Source organism: Eublepharis macularius, chromosome 11 (assembly GCF_028583425.1).
Source record: "Eublepharis macularius isolate TG4126 chromosome 11, MPM_Emac_v1.0, whole genome shotgun sequence".
In the NCBI taxonomy this organism is placed as follows: domain Eukaryota; kingdom Metazoa; phylum Chordata; class Lepidosauria; order Squamata; family Eublepharidae; genus Eublepharis; species Eublepharis macularius.
Window position 1 is genome coordinate 92905206 of NC_072800.1, and position 17878 is coordinate 92923083.

The following is a 17878-nucleotide window of genomic DNA, read 5'->3' on the forward strand; positions in this document are numbered from 1 at the left end:
ACATTCAAGCCCTCGGTGCTGAACATTTTGTGTTTGGAAGTCCACGTGTGTAGAGGTGGAGGGGTACAAGCAGGCTGACCCCACCCCTAGAGATGTCAAGGTCTTCTCCTTGATTTAGTATATATTTTTTATTTTATTTTATCGTATGTATATTCCGCCCTCCCCGCAAGCATTCTATTTGCATAGAATGATAGGGTTGGAAGGGACCTCCAGGGACATCTAGTCCAACCCCCTGCACAATGCAGGAAATTCACAAATACCCAGCCAAACTGGCCTGGGGAAAATTGCTTGTTGACCCCAAAGTGGCAATTGGCATTACCTTGGGTGTGTGAGAAGGGGCCATGAGAATTGATGCAACCCTTCCTGCCCTCCCCCTCATGATTGGCCCAGGTTCACAGACTCAGCATTGCTGTCAGGTGTCCATCTAGCCTCTGCTTAAAAACCTCCAAAGAAGGAGAGCCCACCACCTCCCGAGGAAGCCTGTTCCACTGAGGGACCGCTCCAACTGTCAGGAAGTTCTTCCTAATGTTTAGCCAAAAACTTTTGACAATTTCAACCTGTTGGTTCTGGTCCAACCTTCTGTGGCAGTGGAAAACAACTCCATGCCATCCTCTATATGACAGCCCTTCAAGTATGTACTTGAAGATGGTTATCATATCCCCTCTCAGTCGTCTCCTATCCAAGCTAAACTTACTGAGCTCCTTCAACCTTTCCTCATAGGACTTGGTCTCCAGACCCCTCACCATCTTCGCTGCCCTCCTCTGGACATACTCCATCTTATCTATAGCCTTCTTAAATTGTGGTGCCCAAAACTGAACACAATACTCTAGGTGAGGTCTAACCAGAGCAAAGTATATTTGCTTGTAGAAAACCAAGACTTTTTTTTATTTTAAATTCCATATATATGCCAATTAAAATAATGTTGTGATCCATCAGTGATGCCTTTTAGGATATTCAAGCAGCAAAACAGGTTTAAGTTTGACAGGAATGTAAGAATTGCATATATTTTAAATCCCACCCCCCATGAGCCGTGGCTTCAACATTTCTGGAAATCTCCTAGCTCTGCCTACCTTTCATGCATGTATAATCACCAGCTTATAAGCGTGGACACTCTGCATGCATAGGAAATTAACATTTATAGGCTTTTTCAAATGTTCCCATCCCAATCCCAAGGTTGAAGTTCGTGTGCTACACTGCCTTTGCACGTTGAACAAGCTTCTATTTGCACCGAAGCAAGGGAGCAGGGCCTGTAATTTCTTGCCTGCTCACTCCCGTACAGGGGGCTAGAAGAAGACGTGGAAGGGTCCTCAGAGCTGTCCCCATATACGTCCTTGTGGTTGGCTGGTGCATTAAAGCTAGAAGATGGCATTGCTCCAACAATCATCCGGCCCTTCACAATAGGCCCTTCGAACTCATCCCGTCCCAACTTCACATGTGACGTGGTCGTGCAGTTCTTACACCACCGCACTAAAGGAAAAAGTATTTAACCTAGCTCGTCTTAAAGGCTTGATCCCACACAGCAAAATAAAAATAAAAATCCCTGTATTTCAAGACCAGAAGCCTTGCAGAAAAGAAAATCTCCGAAAGATACTACGAAGGCCCTTACAGAAGCCAACGTCAGATACAAATGGAGCTGGAGTGCAGGTGCTGTTTCAGCACCTCTAATGCCTGTAGGGGGATTCTGCATGGGACGGTTTGGGGCCAGGCACACTTCTCCAAGGGCTAAGCTACTTTGCAGGGTCATTGCGAGGATAAATTGCATGCCAGGAGAGCAAGAGTTCTTTGGAAGAGGGGATAAAACTGCAAGAGAAAGCTGTTTCCGTGCTCCTGGTAGCTCTTGCGCTGCAGTGTAAAACAACCCTGTAAGAGTGGTAAGTCTCCTAGGCCAAGTTGCCCGTGGCTGCTTAGGTGAGCTGATTTTCCCTTTCCAGCTTGATATATGCGCTGTGTTCTCGAGCATCGGGCGCATGGAAAGGAATGTGCAACGCCTCCTGTTTTTCTTTCCTCTAGGCCGGAAGACTCTGTCTCCGAGATTCCGCTGCTGCCCTGCGACGTCCTCCAGGTACTGACCCAGCAGCTGACATGCAGCGTCTCCCAGATCGCCCGCGACGAGGTGGCCGAGGCAGGCCTCAGCCGGGCGCTCCTGCTTGTCAAGTTCTTCATCATCATTTGCAGGTTAGGGTGCATATTAAAAACAAAAAGAAAACAAACGCTTGTCTTTTTGAAGCCTGCCCGGGGCTGATTCTCATCTTTTGGTTGTGGTGTTGTCATTCTGCAGTGGTTTTTTGGCATCATTTTCAGAGTAAGCATTTCATCCAAACAGCTTTTCATGTGGTGAGAATTATCATTCTAACATCTCGAGTAAATATTACTTACAGTGGGTTGGTAGAGGCTTGAAGGGACTGCCTGTTCCTATGTGTACTTTCCTGTGAATTGAGTTCTTCAACAGAGGCCCTTTTCTGGATTTGGGCCTTTTGAACAGGGCCTTCTCTGTGGGGGCACCTTGTCTTTGGAAAATAGCTTACCAGTTTGGTATAGTGGTTAGAGTGTAGGACTCTAATCTGGAGAGCCGGGTTTGATTCCCCACTCCTCCACTTGAAGCCAGCTGGGTGACCTTGGGCTAGTCACGGCTCTCTGGAGCTCTCTCAGCCCCACCCACCTCACAGGGTGTTTTTTGCGGGGGGGGGGGGGGATAATAATGACATACTTTGTAAACCGCTCTGAGTGGGCATTAAGTTGTCCTGAAGGGTGGTATACAAATCAAAATCGAATGTTGTTGCCTCTTGGCTAATTTTAGGTGGCAGCTTTTGACAGCTTTGTTCACCCAGGCTTTTGATCAAGCTTGATATGTGGTTTATTTGGGACATGTCACGTGTGTGCTTTTCTCTTCTCTTCCTGCTGATGTTTGGCTGTTACTCGGTTTTTACTCTTTCAAGTGTGTTTTCTTCCATCTAATATTTGTTTTGACCATGGATTTGTTGACTTGATTCATTGAATAATTTGTATGCCACTTCCAGAAACCTTCCATTTAGGTGTATGTGGGGTGACAGATTTTAAAATAAATACTCTCTCCCCCTTCATGGAGGTTACATTGCATGAATCAGATGCCAGGAAAGGTTCGTTTCAAAAAGTAATGTGAAAGCTGACTTAAAGTGTAATCCTAAAGAGAGTTATTCCAGTGTAACCCAATTGATTTCAATGGGCTTAAACTGGAGTAACTCTTTTTAGGATTGCACTGTTAGTAAACCAAGTCTGGTCCTAAAGCAGGTTCTTTTTCATTAAACTTTTCCTTATTTAAATTCTAAGAATATGCCCAAGGATGGAAAATCTTTCTAAATATGCATCTTTTTTAAAAAAACGTGGGAGGTATTAGGTGAATCTGAGATATATTTGAACACTGGGGTGGAGGTAGCGTTGGAAATGTCATACAGATAAAGTCTTTGGTTTTGCGCTTGAAAACCTCCAGAGAACTCTGCCCTGTAGCTTGTTTTTAAGCAGTCTTGCTGAGCCACGCAAGAAGATGACTTGGGAGGAAATATTTTCATGGAAATAACTTAGTAAACCTTGTGGAAAGTTACACCACTTGGAAGGAGAATTTTGTCAGCTTGCTCACAAGTTGCGTTTTTGATGCCAGACACCAAATCGGATCGGCGTTGTACAATGCGGATAGCTGGAAGCCTGATCGGTGCAAATACTTCAGAACGCCAGTTTTAACTTTGTGTGCAGAAAAAGCCTGAACTCGCTCTCTCTCTCTCTCTCTCTCTCTCTCTCTCTCACACACACACACACACACACACACACACACACACACACACACACAGGATCAGGGCTTTGTTTCTGGGGAAAGAGGTGGTGGAACTCAGTGAGTTGCCCTCGTCGAAAATGGTCACATGGCTGGTGGCCCCGCCCTCTGCTCTCCATGCAATCTCAACTCCCCTCTGTCTGGAGATCAGGGGGCGGGGCCACCGGCCATGTGACCATTTTCAAGCGGTGCCGGAACTCCGTTCCCCCGCATTCCCCCTGAAAAAAAGCCCTGCAGAGGATCCAGATTTCTGGATCAGTTTTATTTCCCCAGTCTTATCCCCTGCTTGCCAGCTATTTCAATACAATTATCTTCTAGTTGTTTTTTAACTTCACATCTTGAAACGAACCTTGTGCGTTTAAAAATTCTTCGTTTATGACTTGGTTGGGTGTATTATACTTCTTGTGGTTTCAGAAGTCTTTCCTTGGGAAATCTTTCTGGCTAGCTACATTAGGTGGCTGGCAATTAGACGGTACTGGAAGGGCTGGGCTGGGGAGGGGGGACAGACACCGACACTCTTAGCAGTGAGGCTTCTTGGAATGTGCGAAAACCTCCCTTTGGTCTTTGTGGGGTGGAATGAGTAAGTCTCTGCCTTATCTCCCCACTTATCTTCTGCCACGCCTGGCTTGTGTGTGATTTTTTCTGCTTTGGCTTCCAATCTCTATGGAAACCGAGAGGCCGAGATTAGACGGCTAGACCGGATGGCAGCTTTGGCAGCTCTGCAGCATTACGAAGTGCTGGCAGATTCTAGCCCCCCACCCACCCAGATTATGATTGTATGTGGGTGCACGCGCGCTCAGATTGCATCATCCACAAGGCCTTCAGGTGTGAAATGGCTGCCACAAATATGAGCAGAAATCATTGTAGGCTAATTTCCGCGCACTGTTGCCTTCTTGTCTGGGGATCTCGTGTGGGACGTGTTGACTTGTGGGCTACAGCCAGGAGACCAGGGTCTTCACCAACATCCCTGCATTGGGCAGAGGGTTGCACTAGAAGGTCTGTATGGCCCCTTCCAACTCTGTGATTCTGTGACTTTGGTACCCTTTTGCATGTTCTGCTGCTAGGGTTGCCAGCCTCCAGGTGGTGGCTGGAGAACTCCCAGAATTACAACTGATCTGCAGGTGACAGAGATCAGTTCCCCTGGAGAAAATGGCTGCTGTGGAAGGTGGACTTTATGGTATTATTGCCAGCTGAAGTCCCTTCCCTCCCCAAATCCCGTCCTCTCCAGGCTCCACCCCCCAAATCTCCAGGAATTTCTCAACTAGGAGCTGGCAGCCCTGTCTGCTGTTAATTTCCAGAATAATCAAGAGCCTAGGTTAGCGTCATGGCTAAGGAGACAAAATGCCGTTTAGGAAGATTGGAGTTCGAATTTTTACTCAGCCATGTAGCCTGCTGCGCTTGGGTCATTCACTTCTTTTGTTTAGTCGTTAAAGAGTGGCAGGACTCTAATCTGGAGAGCCGGGTTGGATTCCCCACTCCTCCACTTGAAGCCAGCTGGGTGACCTTGGGTCAGTCACAGCTCTCTCAGAGCGCTCTCAGCCCCACCCGCCTCACAGGGTGATTGTTGTGGGAATAATAACAACCGCTCTGAGTGTACATTAAGTTGTCCTGAAGGGCGGTATGTAAATAAAATGTTACTAATGTTATTACTGTTTCTCCTAGCCTACCTCGAAAGGAAGTTGTAATTATTCAAAATATTTTTTAGTTGCCTTTCTGCCACGCAGGAACTTAGGGCAGTTTACAATATAAATAAAAATAATCTCAGATAAAAACAAAGTTTAAAAACAAGACAGCTTAGGACTTCCAATAACATGGAATTGCCTATACTCTGGCCGTTTCCGCATGGCTTACTTTCCCTTGGAACGACCTGGAACATCGTGGAAGATCGCGTTTTCTCGCATGAGATTTGCGCAACGTCGCGCAAATCTCGTGCAAGAAAACACAATCTTCTGTGTTTTTTGTGCCATGTTCCAGGTTGTTCTGAAGGAAGGTGTGTGGAAACGGCCTCTGTTTCAACATTTCTTCAACTCGGTATTGGATTTCTGTTGGTTTCTAAATCTTTGCAAATTTGCATGTATATGCCCATTGCATGTTTATTGAAATGTCTTTGATGTCGATTGTACTAATTCACACGGTGTAGTCCACCTTGAGTCTAGAGCTGCCAGTTCACCAGTTGAGGCAGGGGATCCCCTGCTACCAGCCTCTGCCCCCCCCCACTGCTTAACTGGCGGGCGGGGGGGGGGAAGGCATGGGGAATGGACTTGGGAGGCAAAGGACCTCCCAGGCAAGCGTGCAGTGGGTGCGCTCCCAGTGGCTGCGACAATGTCACTTCTTCATCTGCCTGTACACACACATTTTGTGTGTGTGTTGGCCCCCCACCTTATAGATGAGGTTAGAAAGGGCCTCGCTCTCCTGGCATTTGACAAAATGTGTAAAACTGAGTTGTTCGGGAGGGCTTTCTTAATAGGTTTGTTCTATTCAAAAAGATACAATGGTAAAGGGATAGGAACTATAGATTGTACTATAGTTTCAGTGAGAAAGGCTGAATAATGTAAATAAGTTGTGTACAAGAACAGGACATTCTACAGATCTTTTATTTTAGTAGAATGCTAGGCGTGGAGCTAAGCAGAGGGAAGGGACGCTTCTACTACCAACCACCAGCCACATACATGACTCCCCATACATTGAGTTATGCAGTAAAGACCACAGCATCCTACAGTTTAAAACACCTGGAAGCTCAAGCAAGTGAGTCAAGCTGCATTCAAGATAGTGTGTGTGTGTGAGAGAGAGAGACTTTCCCATTCCTATCTAGAGGGGGTGGGTGGGAAGTGCTCCATTTTCCTTGGGGCCAGCATCAATTTATTATCTACCTCCACCCTTTCCCCAGAGTGGAGTGTGGGTGTACGAGCTCCTCCGAGTAACTACCAATCTTCTTGCAAATTATGTATCTTGAATTGGCAGGTCGGTTTAAATGGCAAATTTGCCTTTCTGTAAGGAGGTGAAAGGAACTTTGCTACTCACTTGGATGTTCAGTGACAGAAAACAGATGGGGTAGGACAATGGAATCGTTCTGGGCTGAGTCCAGGCTATCCCTTCACTCCTAGGTACCTTGGAAGCTGTAAGGAAGAAAAAGGCTAAGGAGCGTTTTTTAATTGTGTTTTTCAAAAGAAATTGTGTTGGCGTATTTCGGTTATTCAGGACTTCTTAGCATGCAAAATTCTGTGCAGTCCCTTGGTTTATACTCACAGCAATCCTGTCAGGTACATTTTGGCTATTTCTTTATTCAGCAGATATTTTGCTCTGAACTTGTTGGAGGAAGGGCGAGATTAGAGTCGTTCGTTTCCTGCTCCTCTGTTTTGTCCTTATCACAACCACCCTGTGAAGTAGACTAAGCTGAGAGATCCAGAGGAGTTAGCCGTGTTAGTCTGTAGTAGCAAAATAGTAAAGAGTCCAGGAGCACCTTTAAGACTAACCAACTTTATTGTAGCATAAGCTTTCGCGAGCCACAGCTCTCTTCAGCAGATGAGACGAGAGCATCTGAGAGAGAGCATCTAGCCCAAAGTCATTCTGGGAACTTCATGGCAGAGTGGGAATTTAAACGTGGGTCTCCCAGATTATAATCCAGCACGCTAACCACTAGACAACACACTCCCAGTTATAACAGGTGTAGACTGGAGCTGAGGGGCCGCTGCAAAATCCATGCCATATCAAGGGTTTGAACCCTGGCGACTGCTTTTTCTCCGTGGGTGCTCAAGAAACAATGGAAAGAAAATAGATACTTTTGTTTAGCTACCAATTAGGAATAAGAGGACACAGTTCGCTTTTTACTATTAACATGGTATGTTAAGATGCGTGAGAAGAGTGTCTGACCCAAGGCCACCTGCTGAGCTTGTGGCAGGAGTGGGATTCGAACCAGCAGAGTTCTGATCCACAGTCCAACCACTTAATCACTATCTACAGTGATTTATACAATTCTTCTAGACAGGTGAGTGCCCCGCTCAGAGCTGTGCACAAGGTCAGTGTTATCATTATCCCAACAATACAACTGGGGAGCTGGGGTTGAGAGGCGTGGCTGACCCAAGGCCACCTGCTGAGCTTGTGGCAGCAGTGGGATTCAAACCAGCAGAGTGCTGATTTGCAGCCCAGCCACTTAACCACTATGCTAGAGCAGCTCTCACCTGGGTTAGAAACTCTTGTTTTTTGCTGTCAGGCTCCCTTTGCTTCCTCAGTGCATTGCTGTCCCCCCCCCCCGCCCATCCCCCTTCCCCAATTTCATTGCAGTTCAAATTTTAGGGCTGCTGATTTGGTTCTCTGGAGCCCTTTTAAAAAAAATCCTGGTTATTCTCGGCCTGCGGCATGATGTTCGGACTCCCTTCCTGTGAGGCCTGCAAGGGAGAGATAAGGCCCGGCTGATAATTGCTTCACTCCTCCAGTTACAGGGTGGAGGGGGCTGAAATGAAAATCTCTTGCGGAGGGGTTGGTTGGCATTGCCTTTATTAAGGCAGCAATCTACGTCTTCGAAGGACGAAGGGAGCTTGGGAGGGGGTGCCCTGTGCGCCTGCCTCTTCTGTAGGGTTCTCTCCCCCCCCCCCACGCGCACCCCAACCCTGCAGAATTTGTGAAGCTATCTTGCGGGTGAGCCCTCTGGAGTTGTGCGACTGACTTGGTGGTGTGCCAGGAGCTAGACTTTGTTTGTGCAGAATAACGGAGGTCAAACAGGGCTTCCAGCGCTGACTAGTTGTTCCATTTTCCCGGGGAGGAGGGGAGAGACCTGTTTCTTTTTCTCAAGTGGCATTTTTGGGCTCAGTCCCAACTGTTCCCGTTCTGCCTCCGAGCAGAACACGCAATCCACATTCAGTGCACCGCCTGAAACAAACAAACAAAAAATCGGAATTCTTTAAAGGCGTAAAACAGAGATTGGAGCCTTCTCAGCTGCTTTTTATAGGGCCTGACCCCATGGCCGGCTTTGGTTTGAGCCTTGTGGAGCTGTTGCAAAATGTAGGAAAGTTTGGGTGGCAAGAACCGTCATACGATCTGAAATAAATCTTTGGAAGTGGAGGCAGGGAAGAGAGGAGCTGTGTGGATATGACACTTTCCAGTGTCACCTCAGAAGTTGTTGCAGCCCAGGGCTCACTCGCTAGACATGGGGAGGGGGCTGCTCTCTCTCACTCTCTCTTCGAGCTGAGAAGAATTGCAAATGTATCAAAAGGGGAGATTTCTAGGGGTGCCAGTCTCCAGGCGGGGGCTGGAGTTCTCCCTGAATTACAGCTGATCTCTGTGGAGAAGATGGCAGCTTTCGAGGGTGGGTCTGCCATGGCATTACATCCTGGCTCTCCCCTCCCCACACTCTCCCATCCCAAGGTTTTACCCCCAGATCTTTAGAAATTTCTCAACCAAGAGTTGGCAACCATAGTTATTTCTCCTTTCCTCTGAGCGGGTTTGGAGCTACAGTTACGTCATCGTGGGTTTTCCTTTTCTCCCTACCCTGAACAAAAGCGGCAGAGAGTTCTTGGATTTCAGTGCTGGGCAATCAATTTGCATGCTGAATTTCTGCCTGTTTGGTAGCTGCTGGAAGGAAGAAGGTGGTCACCCTAGGAGACTACACATCAGGGAAGTGATAACGGCTTTTGGGGGGGGGGGAGATTGGGTAGGGGCCGGAGAGCCTGGTCATTGGGGGAGTCCCTCAAATAACAAGCAGGTGTCTGGAACCGGGGATTTTAGGTTGGTATGTGGGGAATTTCCTAGGGGGAATTTCTAACTTTTATTTTCGGAGCATTGTAATGAATGTATTAAATATCGCACTAAGATTTGTGGGTGGGTGTTTGTGTGGAGAAAGGGGTCTGAGACACTGGAACCTGTCCTGACACCTCTGGGTAAATTGAAGCAGATTGTGGAAATACCTTGAATTTGTACCTGTTGCAGCATTTTACTTAACAAACCGGTTTTTGTGCATATCGTCCACAACACACCAATAAAAATTTGGCAATGCTTCCATGCTACCTGATCCCCAAGAGAAAACGTGATCGTTTTTGACCATCTTGCTGCCACCACAGGAACCAATTGCTTGTTTCACCCCGGACCACGTTTCTTTCACCAAATGTTGAAGGGGATTGGTAGTGGAGGGAGAGGGTGACCAAGAGAAAGGTAGGCTGCCATGCCCTCTACAGGACTAGATATTCAGCAGACTGGTTTAAAGAAGAACATTTTCTCTTTTTACAACCTTGAGGGCTAGATCATTTGTTCTGCCATTAAAACTCTGCGTCCCAGGAATCCCCACTCTTTAAATTTATGTTCCGAAACTCATTTAAATGCAAATTTCTGTACGTGAAGAATCACAGAACAGGACTGCCGCCTGTTCCGCCTCTTACACAGCCATGGTGGCGTTCATTCTTGCAGAGGATCAAGTTTGACGGTGCTGGAAACAAGAAAGACTGCCACAGCTTTCTGTGACACATGAACATTCATGTATAGAAGTTTTGGGGCTTTCATTGGCATGTGACAGTGGGCTTGCTTTATGCTTCCCCCGGCGGTTGCTTAAGTATGCTCATTGCCGTGTGCTGCTTTTTTGTAGGAATCTGGAAAACATCCAAGCGGACCAGCCCCCGGCATTCATTCGGGAAGTGATCAGTTTGCTGTCTGCCTATTCTACCAAGGTAAGCTTGAGACTGCGAGGCCTCGTAGCCAAGGATGAACTGAATGATCAAAGGTCGGAGGAGCCAAAGGAGGGCAAGTTGAAGGTAGCGAACGGAATTCACTCCGTGAGCTCAGTCTTGCTGGGCTTGGTGACGGAGGTCGAGGCAGGCGGCTTGCATGGGACTTGAACGCAGGGCACGCAGGGCTAAGAAACAGCCATGGACCCCTAGCAACTTTTTACTGCGTTGGCCCTGCCTGCTCCTTACCATTTCACTGACCAAAGATGGTGCAGACTGGCAGCAGGGTGGGGCAGAGTAGCGAGTCCCCTACAAACACAATTTGACACCTTACCCAGTCTCCTCCGCAGGGCTGAATCAAGGTTATTTGACTGCCCCAACTATATCTGGGGATCTATTGCCTTACCCCTCCCTGCCAGGAGGAAGACAAGCCACGGCAGTGTTAACCTCTCTGGGGTCCAGGTGTTGTGGTAGCTGGCCTTGTCTGGGAGGTAACAGCGTGCACGAGCCGTGCCGTCCTCAAACTGTGGTGCCCCCACCCTGGGTCACTTGTGTGGCAAACTGGCAAGCTGCTCTCTGTCACACTTCTGTCGTTCCACAGAAGGTGCAAAAGACAGATGTTCCGGAGGGCGTTTTTATAAAGGGGTTAGAACCGTAATATAATGGAACAGCTCAGGAGGGTGTTTCTATAAAGGATAGAATCGTAGCCTATTGCAGTAGAGTCCAGTAGCACCTTTAAGACTAACCAACTTTATTGTAGCATAAGCTTTCGAGAACCACAGTTCTCTTCGTCAGATGCATCATCAGATGCATCTGACGGAGAGAGCTGTGGTTCTCGAAAGCTTATGCTACAATAAAGTTGCATCTGATGAAGAGAGCTGTGGTTCTCGAAAGCTTATGCTACAATAAAGTTGCATCTGACGAAGAGAGCTGTGGTTCTCGAAAGCTTATGCTACAATAAAGTTGCACCTGACGAAGAGAGCTGTGGTTCTCGAAAGCTTATGCTACAATAAAGTTGCACCTGATGAAGAGAGCTGTGGTTCTCAAAAGCTTATGCTACAATAAAGTTGGTTAGTCTTAAAGGTGCTACTGGACTTTTTACTATTTTGCAACTACAGTGTATATTGTCTTTATTACCTCCCTTTCTACTACCATTTTCCTCTGACTTTGTAACTAGGGTTGCCACCAGACTTGGAGAACAATGTCCTGTCTCTTTAAGAGATGCTTAATGTGTGGAAGTGGACAATTGAAACTTTTCATTGCATGGAAGCGAATAGCATCACCTGCGAAGTAACTTCCTTTCCGTTAAGCCTCTCTTAAAGGGACAGGGATGTTTTTCTTCAGGCCAGCTGGCAACCCTAGGGTATGTCATGCCTCAGACAGCTTCGGGTTCGCATTGTTTTCCAACTCTCTAATCCTACAGCCTATTGGAGGTCTTTGCTGTCTGATTGAATTATTTTTCATATTCGGTGATCCGCTTTGAACCTCAGTGAGAAAGGCGAGCTATAAATGAAGTTAATAATAGTTATAATAAATCATCATCTCCCACACTAAACATGCCCCCAAAGTGACATAGAAACACAGAGCTGGAAGGGATCCCCGAGGGTCATCTAGTCCACCCCTCTGTACAGTGCAAGAAATTCACAGCTAACTCTCACCCCCCCGCCAGTGTCTCCTGCAGTATGCCCAGGCCTTCTAAAAAATTTTTCCTCTTCTCTAGAGCCAGCCTGTTACTTTTCTGCACTTTTTTTGGCCTGCCCTATAAAACACTCTCAGGGCCACTTTATCTGGTGAATTAAATTAGCACTGGTGATCTATGCTGGCTTCTCATATCTTCAAAATCACGTGACAGCGGTATATATCAACTGTAATTTGGGAATAGGCTTCCTTCCTTCCTTCCTTCCTACCTACCTACCTACAATGCTCCAATCCTGCAGATTAACCTGGAGTCTTGTCTCCTTGGCAGCTCAAGAGCACCCAGGGGCAGGGCTTCCCATTCAGGGGCCAGCTGGAGAGCATCGCTCTGTATGCCCTGCACCTCTGCGAATGCCTCTTTGACCCCTACCAGACGTGGAGGAGACAGCTGAGCGGGTGAGTGTGATCTCCCTCTCCCCAGTTTGCAGTGGAGGTTCCCGCTACCGGGATATGGCTTGGCAGCATTCATCAGTTGTTCTCATAGGAAGTAGAACAGACCTGATGCTGCTCAGCTATAGAACCGATTCTGTAGGATAGGAGTCCAGTGGCACCTTAGAGACCAACAAGATTTTCAGAGTGTAAACTTTGGAGAGTCAGAGCTCCCTTCTTCAGATACAATCTTGAAAGCTCATACCCTGAAAATCTTAGAATCATAGGGTTGGAAGAGACCTCCAGCGTCATCTAGTCCAACCCATTGCACAATGCAGGAAATTTACAAATACCTCTCCTTCCCCCACACACACCCAGTGACCCTTACCCCATGCCCAGAAGATGGCAAAACACTGTCAGGATCTCTGGCCAAACTGGCCCGGGGAAAATTGCTTCCTGACCCCAAAGTGGCGATCGGCCTCACCCTGGAGGTGTAAGAAGGGACCACAAGAACTAAGCACTGGTGTAACCCTTCCTGCCCTCCCTCTTGTGTTCTGCCCAGGTTCACAGGATAAGCATTGCTTAGGGGTACCAGGTCCAGTTTGGGAAATTCCTGGAGATTTGAGGAGTAGAGCCTGGAGAGGGCGGGGTTTGGGGAGGAGTATGGCATAATGAGTCCAGAGAGTCCACCCTCCAAAGCAGCCATTTTCTCCAGGGGAACTGATCTCTGTCACCTGGACATCAGTTGTAATTCTTGAGATCTCCAGCCACCCCCTGGAGGCTGGCAAGCCTAGCATTGCTGTCAGCTGGCCATCTAGCCTCTGCTTCAAAACCTCCAACGAAGGCGAGCCCACCACCTCCCGAGGAAGCCTGCTCCACCGAGGGGCGGCTCTAACTTTCAGAAAGTTCTTCCTAATGTTTAGCTCTTTTAATTTCAACCTGTTGGTTCTGTTCTGATCTTCTGGGGCAATGGAAAACAACTCCGTGCCATCCCCTGTAAGTACTTGGAAATGGTTGGTGTCTAAGATGCCACACTGGACTCAAATCCTGCCGTTCTACTGCAGACCAACACAGCTACCCACTGAACCAGAGTTGATCCTGTTGCTACCAGAAAGGGCCATGACATAAACACACGAAACTGCCTCCTGCTGACTCTCTGGAGCTCAGCCTTGTTTATCCAGACAGGCAGGATAGAGGGCTTTCTTATCTCCTCCTGCCTGATGATCCTTTTACCAGGAGATGCCGGGGATTAAACCTGGGACCTTCTGCATTCCAATCCAGAGGCGCTACCACTGAGCCAGGGCTCCATGTTTTATTCCATTGTCTGTTCTGCTGTTCCAAAGTCCAAGGAGATGGGAAATGCATGGAGACGTTCAGGCTCTGAAAGCCACCTAAGGGTTTGAATGCCATGCAATTCACGAGGGTGTCAGCCAGAGGCCCTGTTTTTTCATGCATCCACGTTCAGCGGCTCCAGGTGAAAGGCTCCCAGGTTGCGAGCCTGGGAAAGCCCTTTGCTTGCCAGTCAGAAGATTCATGGCCCAACTCAGTCTAGCAGAGCTCCAGATTGACTGGGCGGGGAGCGTGTCTAGGAGTTGAGCCTGGGCAGCCCTGCCAATGGGCTATAACGAGCAGGGCGCCCTGAGTTCCAGGAGGTGTTGCACTAAGTTTGGAACCCATTATCCGGAGAGACTTTTGCATCCAGGTGCAAAATGAGTACCGGTGTCACCTAGTGGTTAGAGAAATACGCCGTTTTCACGTTGCCATGGAACATCGCGCTGAGCTCCTGGAACGACAGCGTCTTCCTGGTGCATTTTTGTGCGAGAACAGCAGGAATAGCACCAGGAAGACGCTGTCGTTCTGGGAGCTCGGCGCGATGTTCCGTGGCCGGTAAGCGGTGTGAAAACGGTCTCAGACTAGACTCTGAGACAACAGCTCACCGGGTAACCTTGGCAGCCTCTCAGCCCAGCCGACCTCATTCTGAGTTTAATTTTGCTATCTGTCTCCGGCTGCCGAATTCTTTCCTAGATGCCAAACTCCATCCGGGTGTCCTGCAGCCGCTGATGCCTCCTGCTCTGTGGCCCACCGCCGCGGGCTGGAGCCTCTGCACAAAACGGTTTGTGTGCACAAAGCCTCTCTCACGCCCTTCTGCATTTCTTGCCTTGCCTAGGGAGATCGTCAGCATGAAAGAGAAGAGTAAATACAAGTTTGGACCGGCTGCGTTGCCTCCGGAGTTCGGCTCCTTTTTCCAAGGTAAATGCCACTGTGTCGAGGGCGGGCTCTCCGTCTCGCTCTTTGCTCTGACTTTTGCCAGGCATCTTCCCCCAGCCGTTGCCAGCTTCCAGGATGCACAGAATGAATCTGGGTTCAGGCTAGCAACGTAGCTTAGTGCTCCTTTTGATCTGACAGGCTTCTGTGTAATTGAGGATGCTGCATTTTATATCCATGAGTCGGTGACCCCAGTAAAAAAGGGTTTCTTAACAGAGGAGTCAGGATTTCCTTTGGGGTGTTTTGTTGCAATTGAAAGTTAACCAGGTGATGGATTGTACCATCTTTTGCCATCTTCTGGGCATGATGTGTGTGTGTTGGGGGGGGGGGGTGAATTTGTGCATTTCCTGCATTGTACAGGGGGTTGGACTAGATGATCCTAGAGGTCCCTTCCAGCCCTATGATTCTATGATTCTATCTCCGTTTGTTGCTTATCTTCTTATTAGCTGCCACTTTCCTCCTCTCCCATGTTATAATTTTTAATACCATATGTAATAAATAACAATTCAGGTTTAAAATAATTTGTTTCTGTAGAAACCTGGCAGATGCGTTGTATTTTATTTTTACTGTTCATTTAATAAGAAACGGGCATTTCCCCCTCCCCCTCTATTTGGCTGATATAGGAATGGGGAGAAAAGTGAATTTTTGCAGCTGCATCTTTTTATCCTACTTGTATTTTCCTACTTGCCCTGCCTTGGTTTGATTGGTGACATGAGCCTGGATTAGTGCTTCATCCGCTAAATGCTGTAGACATTTTTTACCTTGGGTTTGCAGATTAGTTTCTAAATCAGGTGAGTTTATTGATCCTCATGGATAGATGTGTATATTGCAGGAAACATGATTCTGGACACAGAATGCAGTCTGTCCTGAGCTTTTCATTAAAAATAAAACACTTCAAGTCAAGTTTCTAGCTCTTTGCATTGTGGAAATGTGCCTCCAAAGTGCACGGGTGATAGCCGCTGAAATCTCACAAGCAGCAAAGGTAACTGAGTAGGATGGGGGCCAGAGAATCAGCGCTCTCCATAGCTCCCTCTCCTTCCCTCTTTTTGCACAATCACAGAAAATTATGCCACATAGTAACAGGCGATAGAATAATTCATGCAAAATAAGGGTGTGCAATTTTTGCATAATTTACATAAGCCACAGAATTCAACTCTTTTGGATACCAAACTGAGGCTGATTCCGCACACGTTGGATAATGCACTTTCAATGCACTTTATCAATCGTTTGAGGTGGATTTTTTGTTCCGCGCACAAAAAGTCCGTTCCAAATGATCTATAAAGAGGATTGGAAGTGCATTATCCAACGTGTGTGGAATCACTCTGCCTGGTTACAGTGTGTTCACAGGGTTTGGTTTTTTTTAGCTCCAGATGCATGCTCCCTGGTCAGAGCTAAAAAGTTAAGGCTACTCTGGGCAGGACATCTCCTGGGGACATCCCAGGGAGTAGTATTTGGGATGGTTCCCCTTTGGGACAGTCAGAATGGGCATCTGCATATGGACACTGACTTACTGAAGCCTGCGCAGGTTATGTGTAGTTAAATGACGCAATAATGCCTCATCTCTCTTATCGTGCTCTTTATTGTTCCGAGTGCATTGCATACCAAATCTTGTGGCCCCTAAGATAGTTGATCACTGCAGCCCTCTAGAGCCATGGAAATGCTGACTTGCCTCAATTCCCTGGGAGGTGAGATGCAGGAGCATTGGTCTCCCAACTCCCAACTCAGTCACTTTACTAAATCAGCTCTGCATCGTCCTGATAAAATTTACAAATAAATTGTAAAACGAGTACATCGGAGCTGAAGGCTAGTTTTGCTTCTCACACTCACGCACAAGATCCCCACACCTCTTGCTTAAGCCTCCTGTATTAACTGCTCCCTCTAGTTCGGTTCTTGTGGTCCCTGGTGCCGTTTGGAATTCATTGCTGCCTGTGAGCTTGCATTCAGAAAATGCAGAAGGCAGCCTTTTCACAGCTTGACAGCTTTAAAAAAAATGGTTAAAAGGCAATTAATCTGCGTTAAGTGATTCCGCCCCCCTTCCGGCCTCCCTGTTGTCTGCGGTTGTTACTTAGACCAGCTTCTGCACCTGCCAATATAGTCATTAGCTCCATATATCAAGAGTTTTAAAACATTTTAACGTCCTCAGGTAGGTTACAGGCGGAGTGGCAAGTGACGAAATCCTCTCCCCTAAGCAGGCCAAATGCAGTCTTGCTATGATCGCAGGTGTGCTATTCGCCCCCCACCCCCAAATCCTGATTTGATTTCTCTCGTCTCTGCCTTTGTATTTATTCCCTGGGGAGCTGAAGGCTTCATGGTCAATAAATACTTGGCTGAAGCCAGTGAGAAGAGAAACCAGTACAGCCGGTGGTGTAAAAACGACTTCTCTCTTAAAAGCATTAAATGAGATAAGAGGGGGCATTGGCAGAAAGCACTGAGCGCTGTTTTTTCAGAAAATCCCAGGAGTTTTAGGGGCTTTTCCACCCGGTGTTCTGTGGTTGCATTTGAAAGGGCTGATTTCTGATAGTTTTAGCACAGGGTGGGGAATTCTTTCGGTGGCTGGTCTACAGTAGAACAGCAGGAATGGAGTCCAGTTAACTGAGCAGCATATCACGTCGATATGAGCAAGCAATGGCTTGATCTCTTGGGATGGAAAAGGAAAGAGAACAGCCCTGGACAAGGCTGGCCATTGCTCAAACCCCCGAAGCCAGCATGATTGGGATCTGGGAGACCCGGGTTCAAATCCCCACTCTTTCATGGAAGCCCCCTGAGTGACCTTAGGCTGGATGTTCACTCTCAGCCTAACCTACCTCACAGGGTTGTTGTGGGGATAGTGGCGAAGGGGGAGAGTGATGTTGTGATCTGGAGGAGAGCAGGATATAACTATCTAAATGCTCAGCTGCAGCCCGAGATCCATTCTCTTGCAACCAAATCCAAGTTCCAGCCACACACACCCCTTCCAACTATTTATTTATTTATTTTATCGTATTTGCATTCCGCCCTCCCCGCCAGCAGGCTCAGGGCGGATAACAGCATTAAGAACATTTAAAACATCCCATATAAAACATTTAAAAGCATCATACAAAAATATAAAAATAGCAGC

The 17878-nt window shown here is 47.4% G+C and overlaps 1 protein-coding gene across 1 annotated transcript in view; it reads left to right on the forward strand.

The window, feature by feature from the left end:
- The window catches only part of NBEAL2 (neurobeachin like 2), a 206444-nt gene that overhangs the window by 95286 nt on the left and 93280 nt on the right, over positions 1–17878 (forward strand). Inside the window, exons 3-6 of the mRNA XM_054990898.1 lie at positions 2011–2175; positions 10374–10455; positions 12419–12543; positions 14684–14766. Of these exons, the coding sequence (XP_054846873.1) occupies positions 2011–2175; positions 10374–10455; positions 12419–12543; positions 14684–14766 (455 nt within the window). The remainder of the gene's footprint in view (positions 1–2010; positions 2176–10373; positions 10456–12418; positions 12544–14683; positions 14767–17878) is intronic.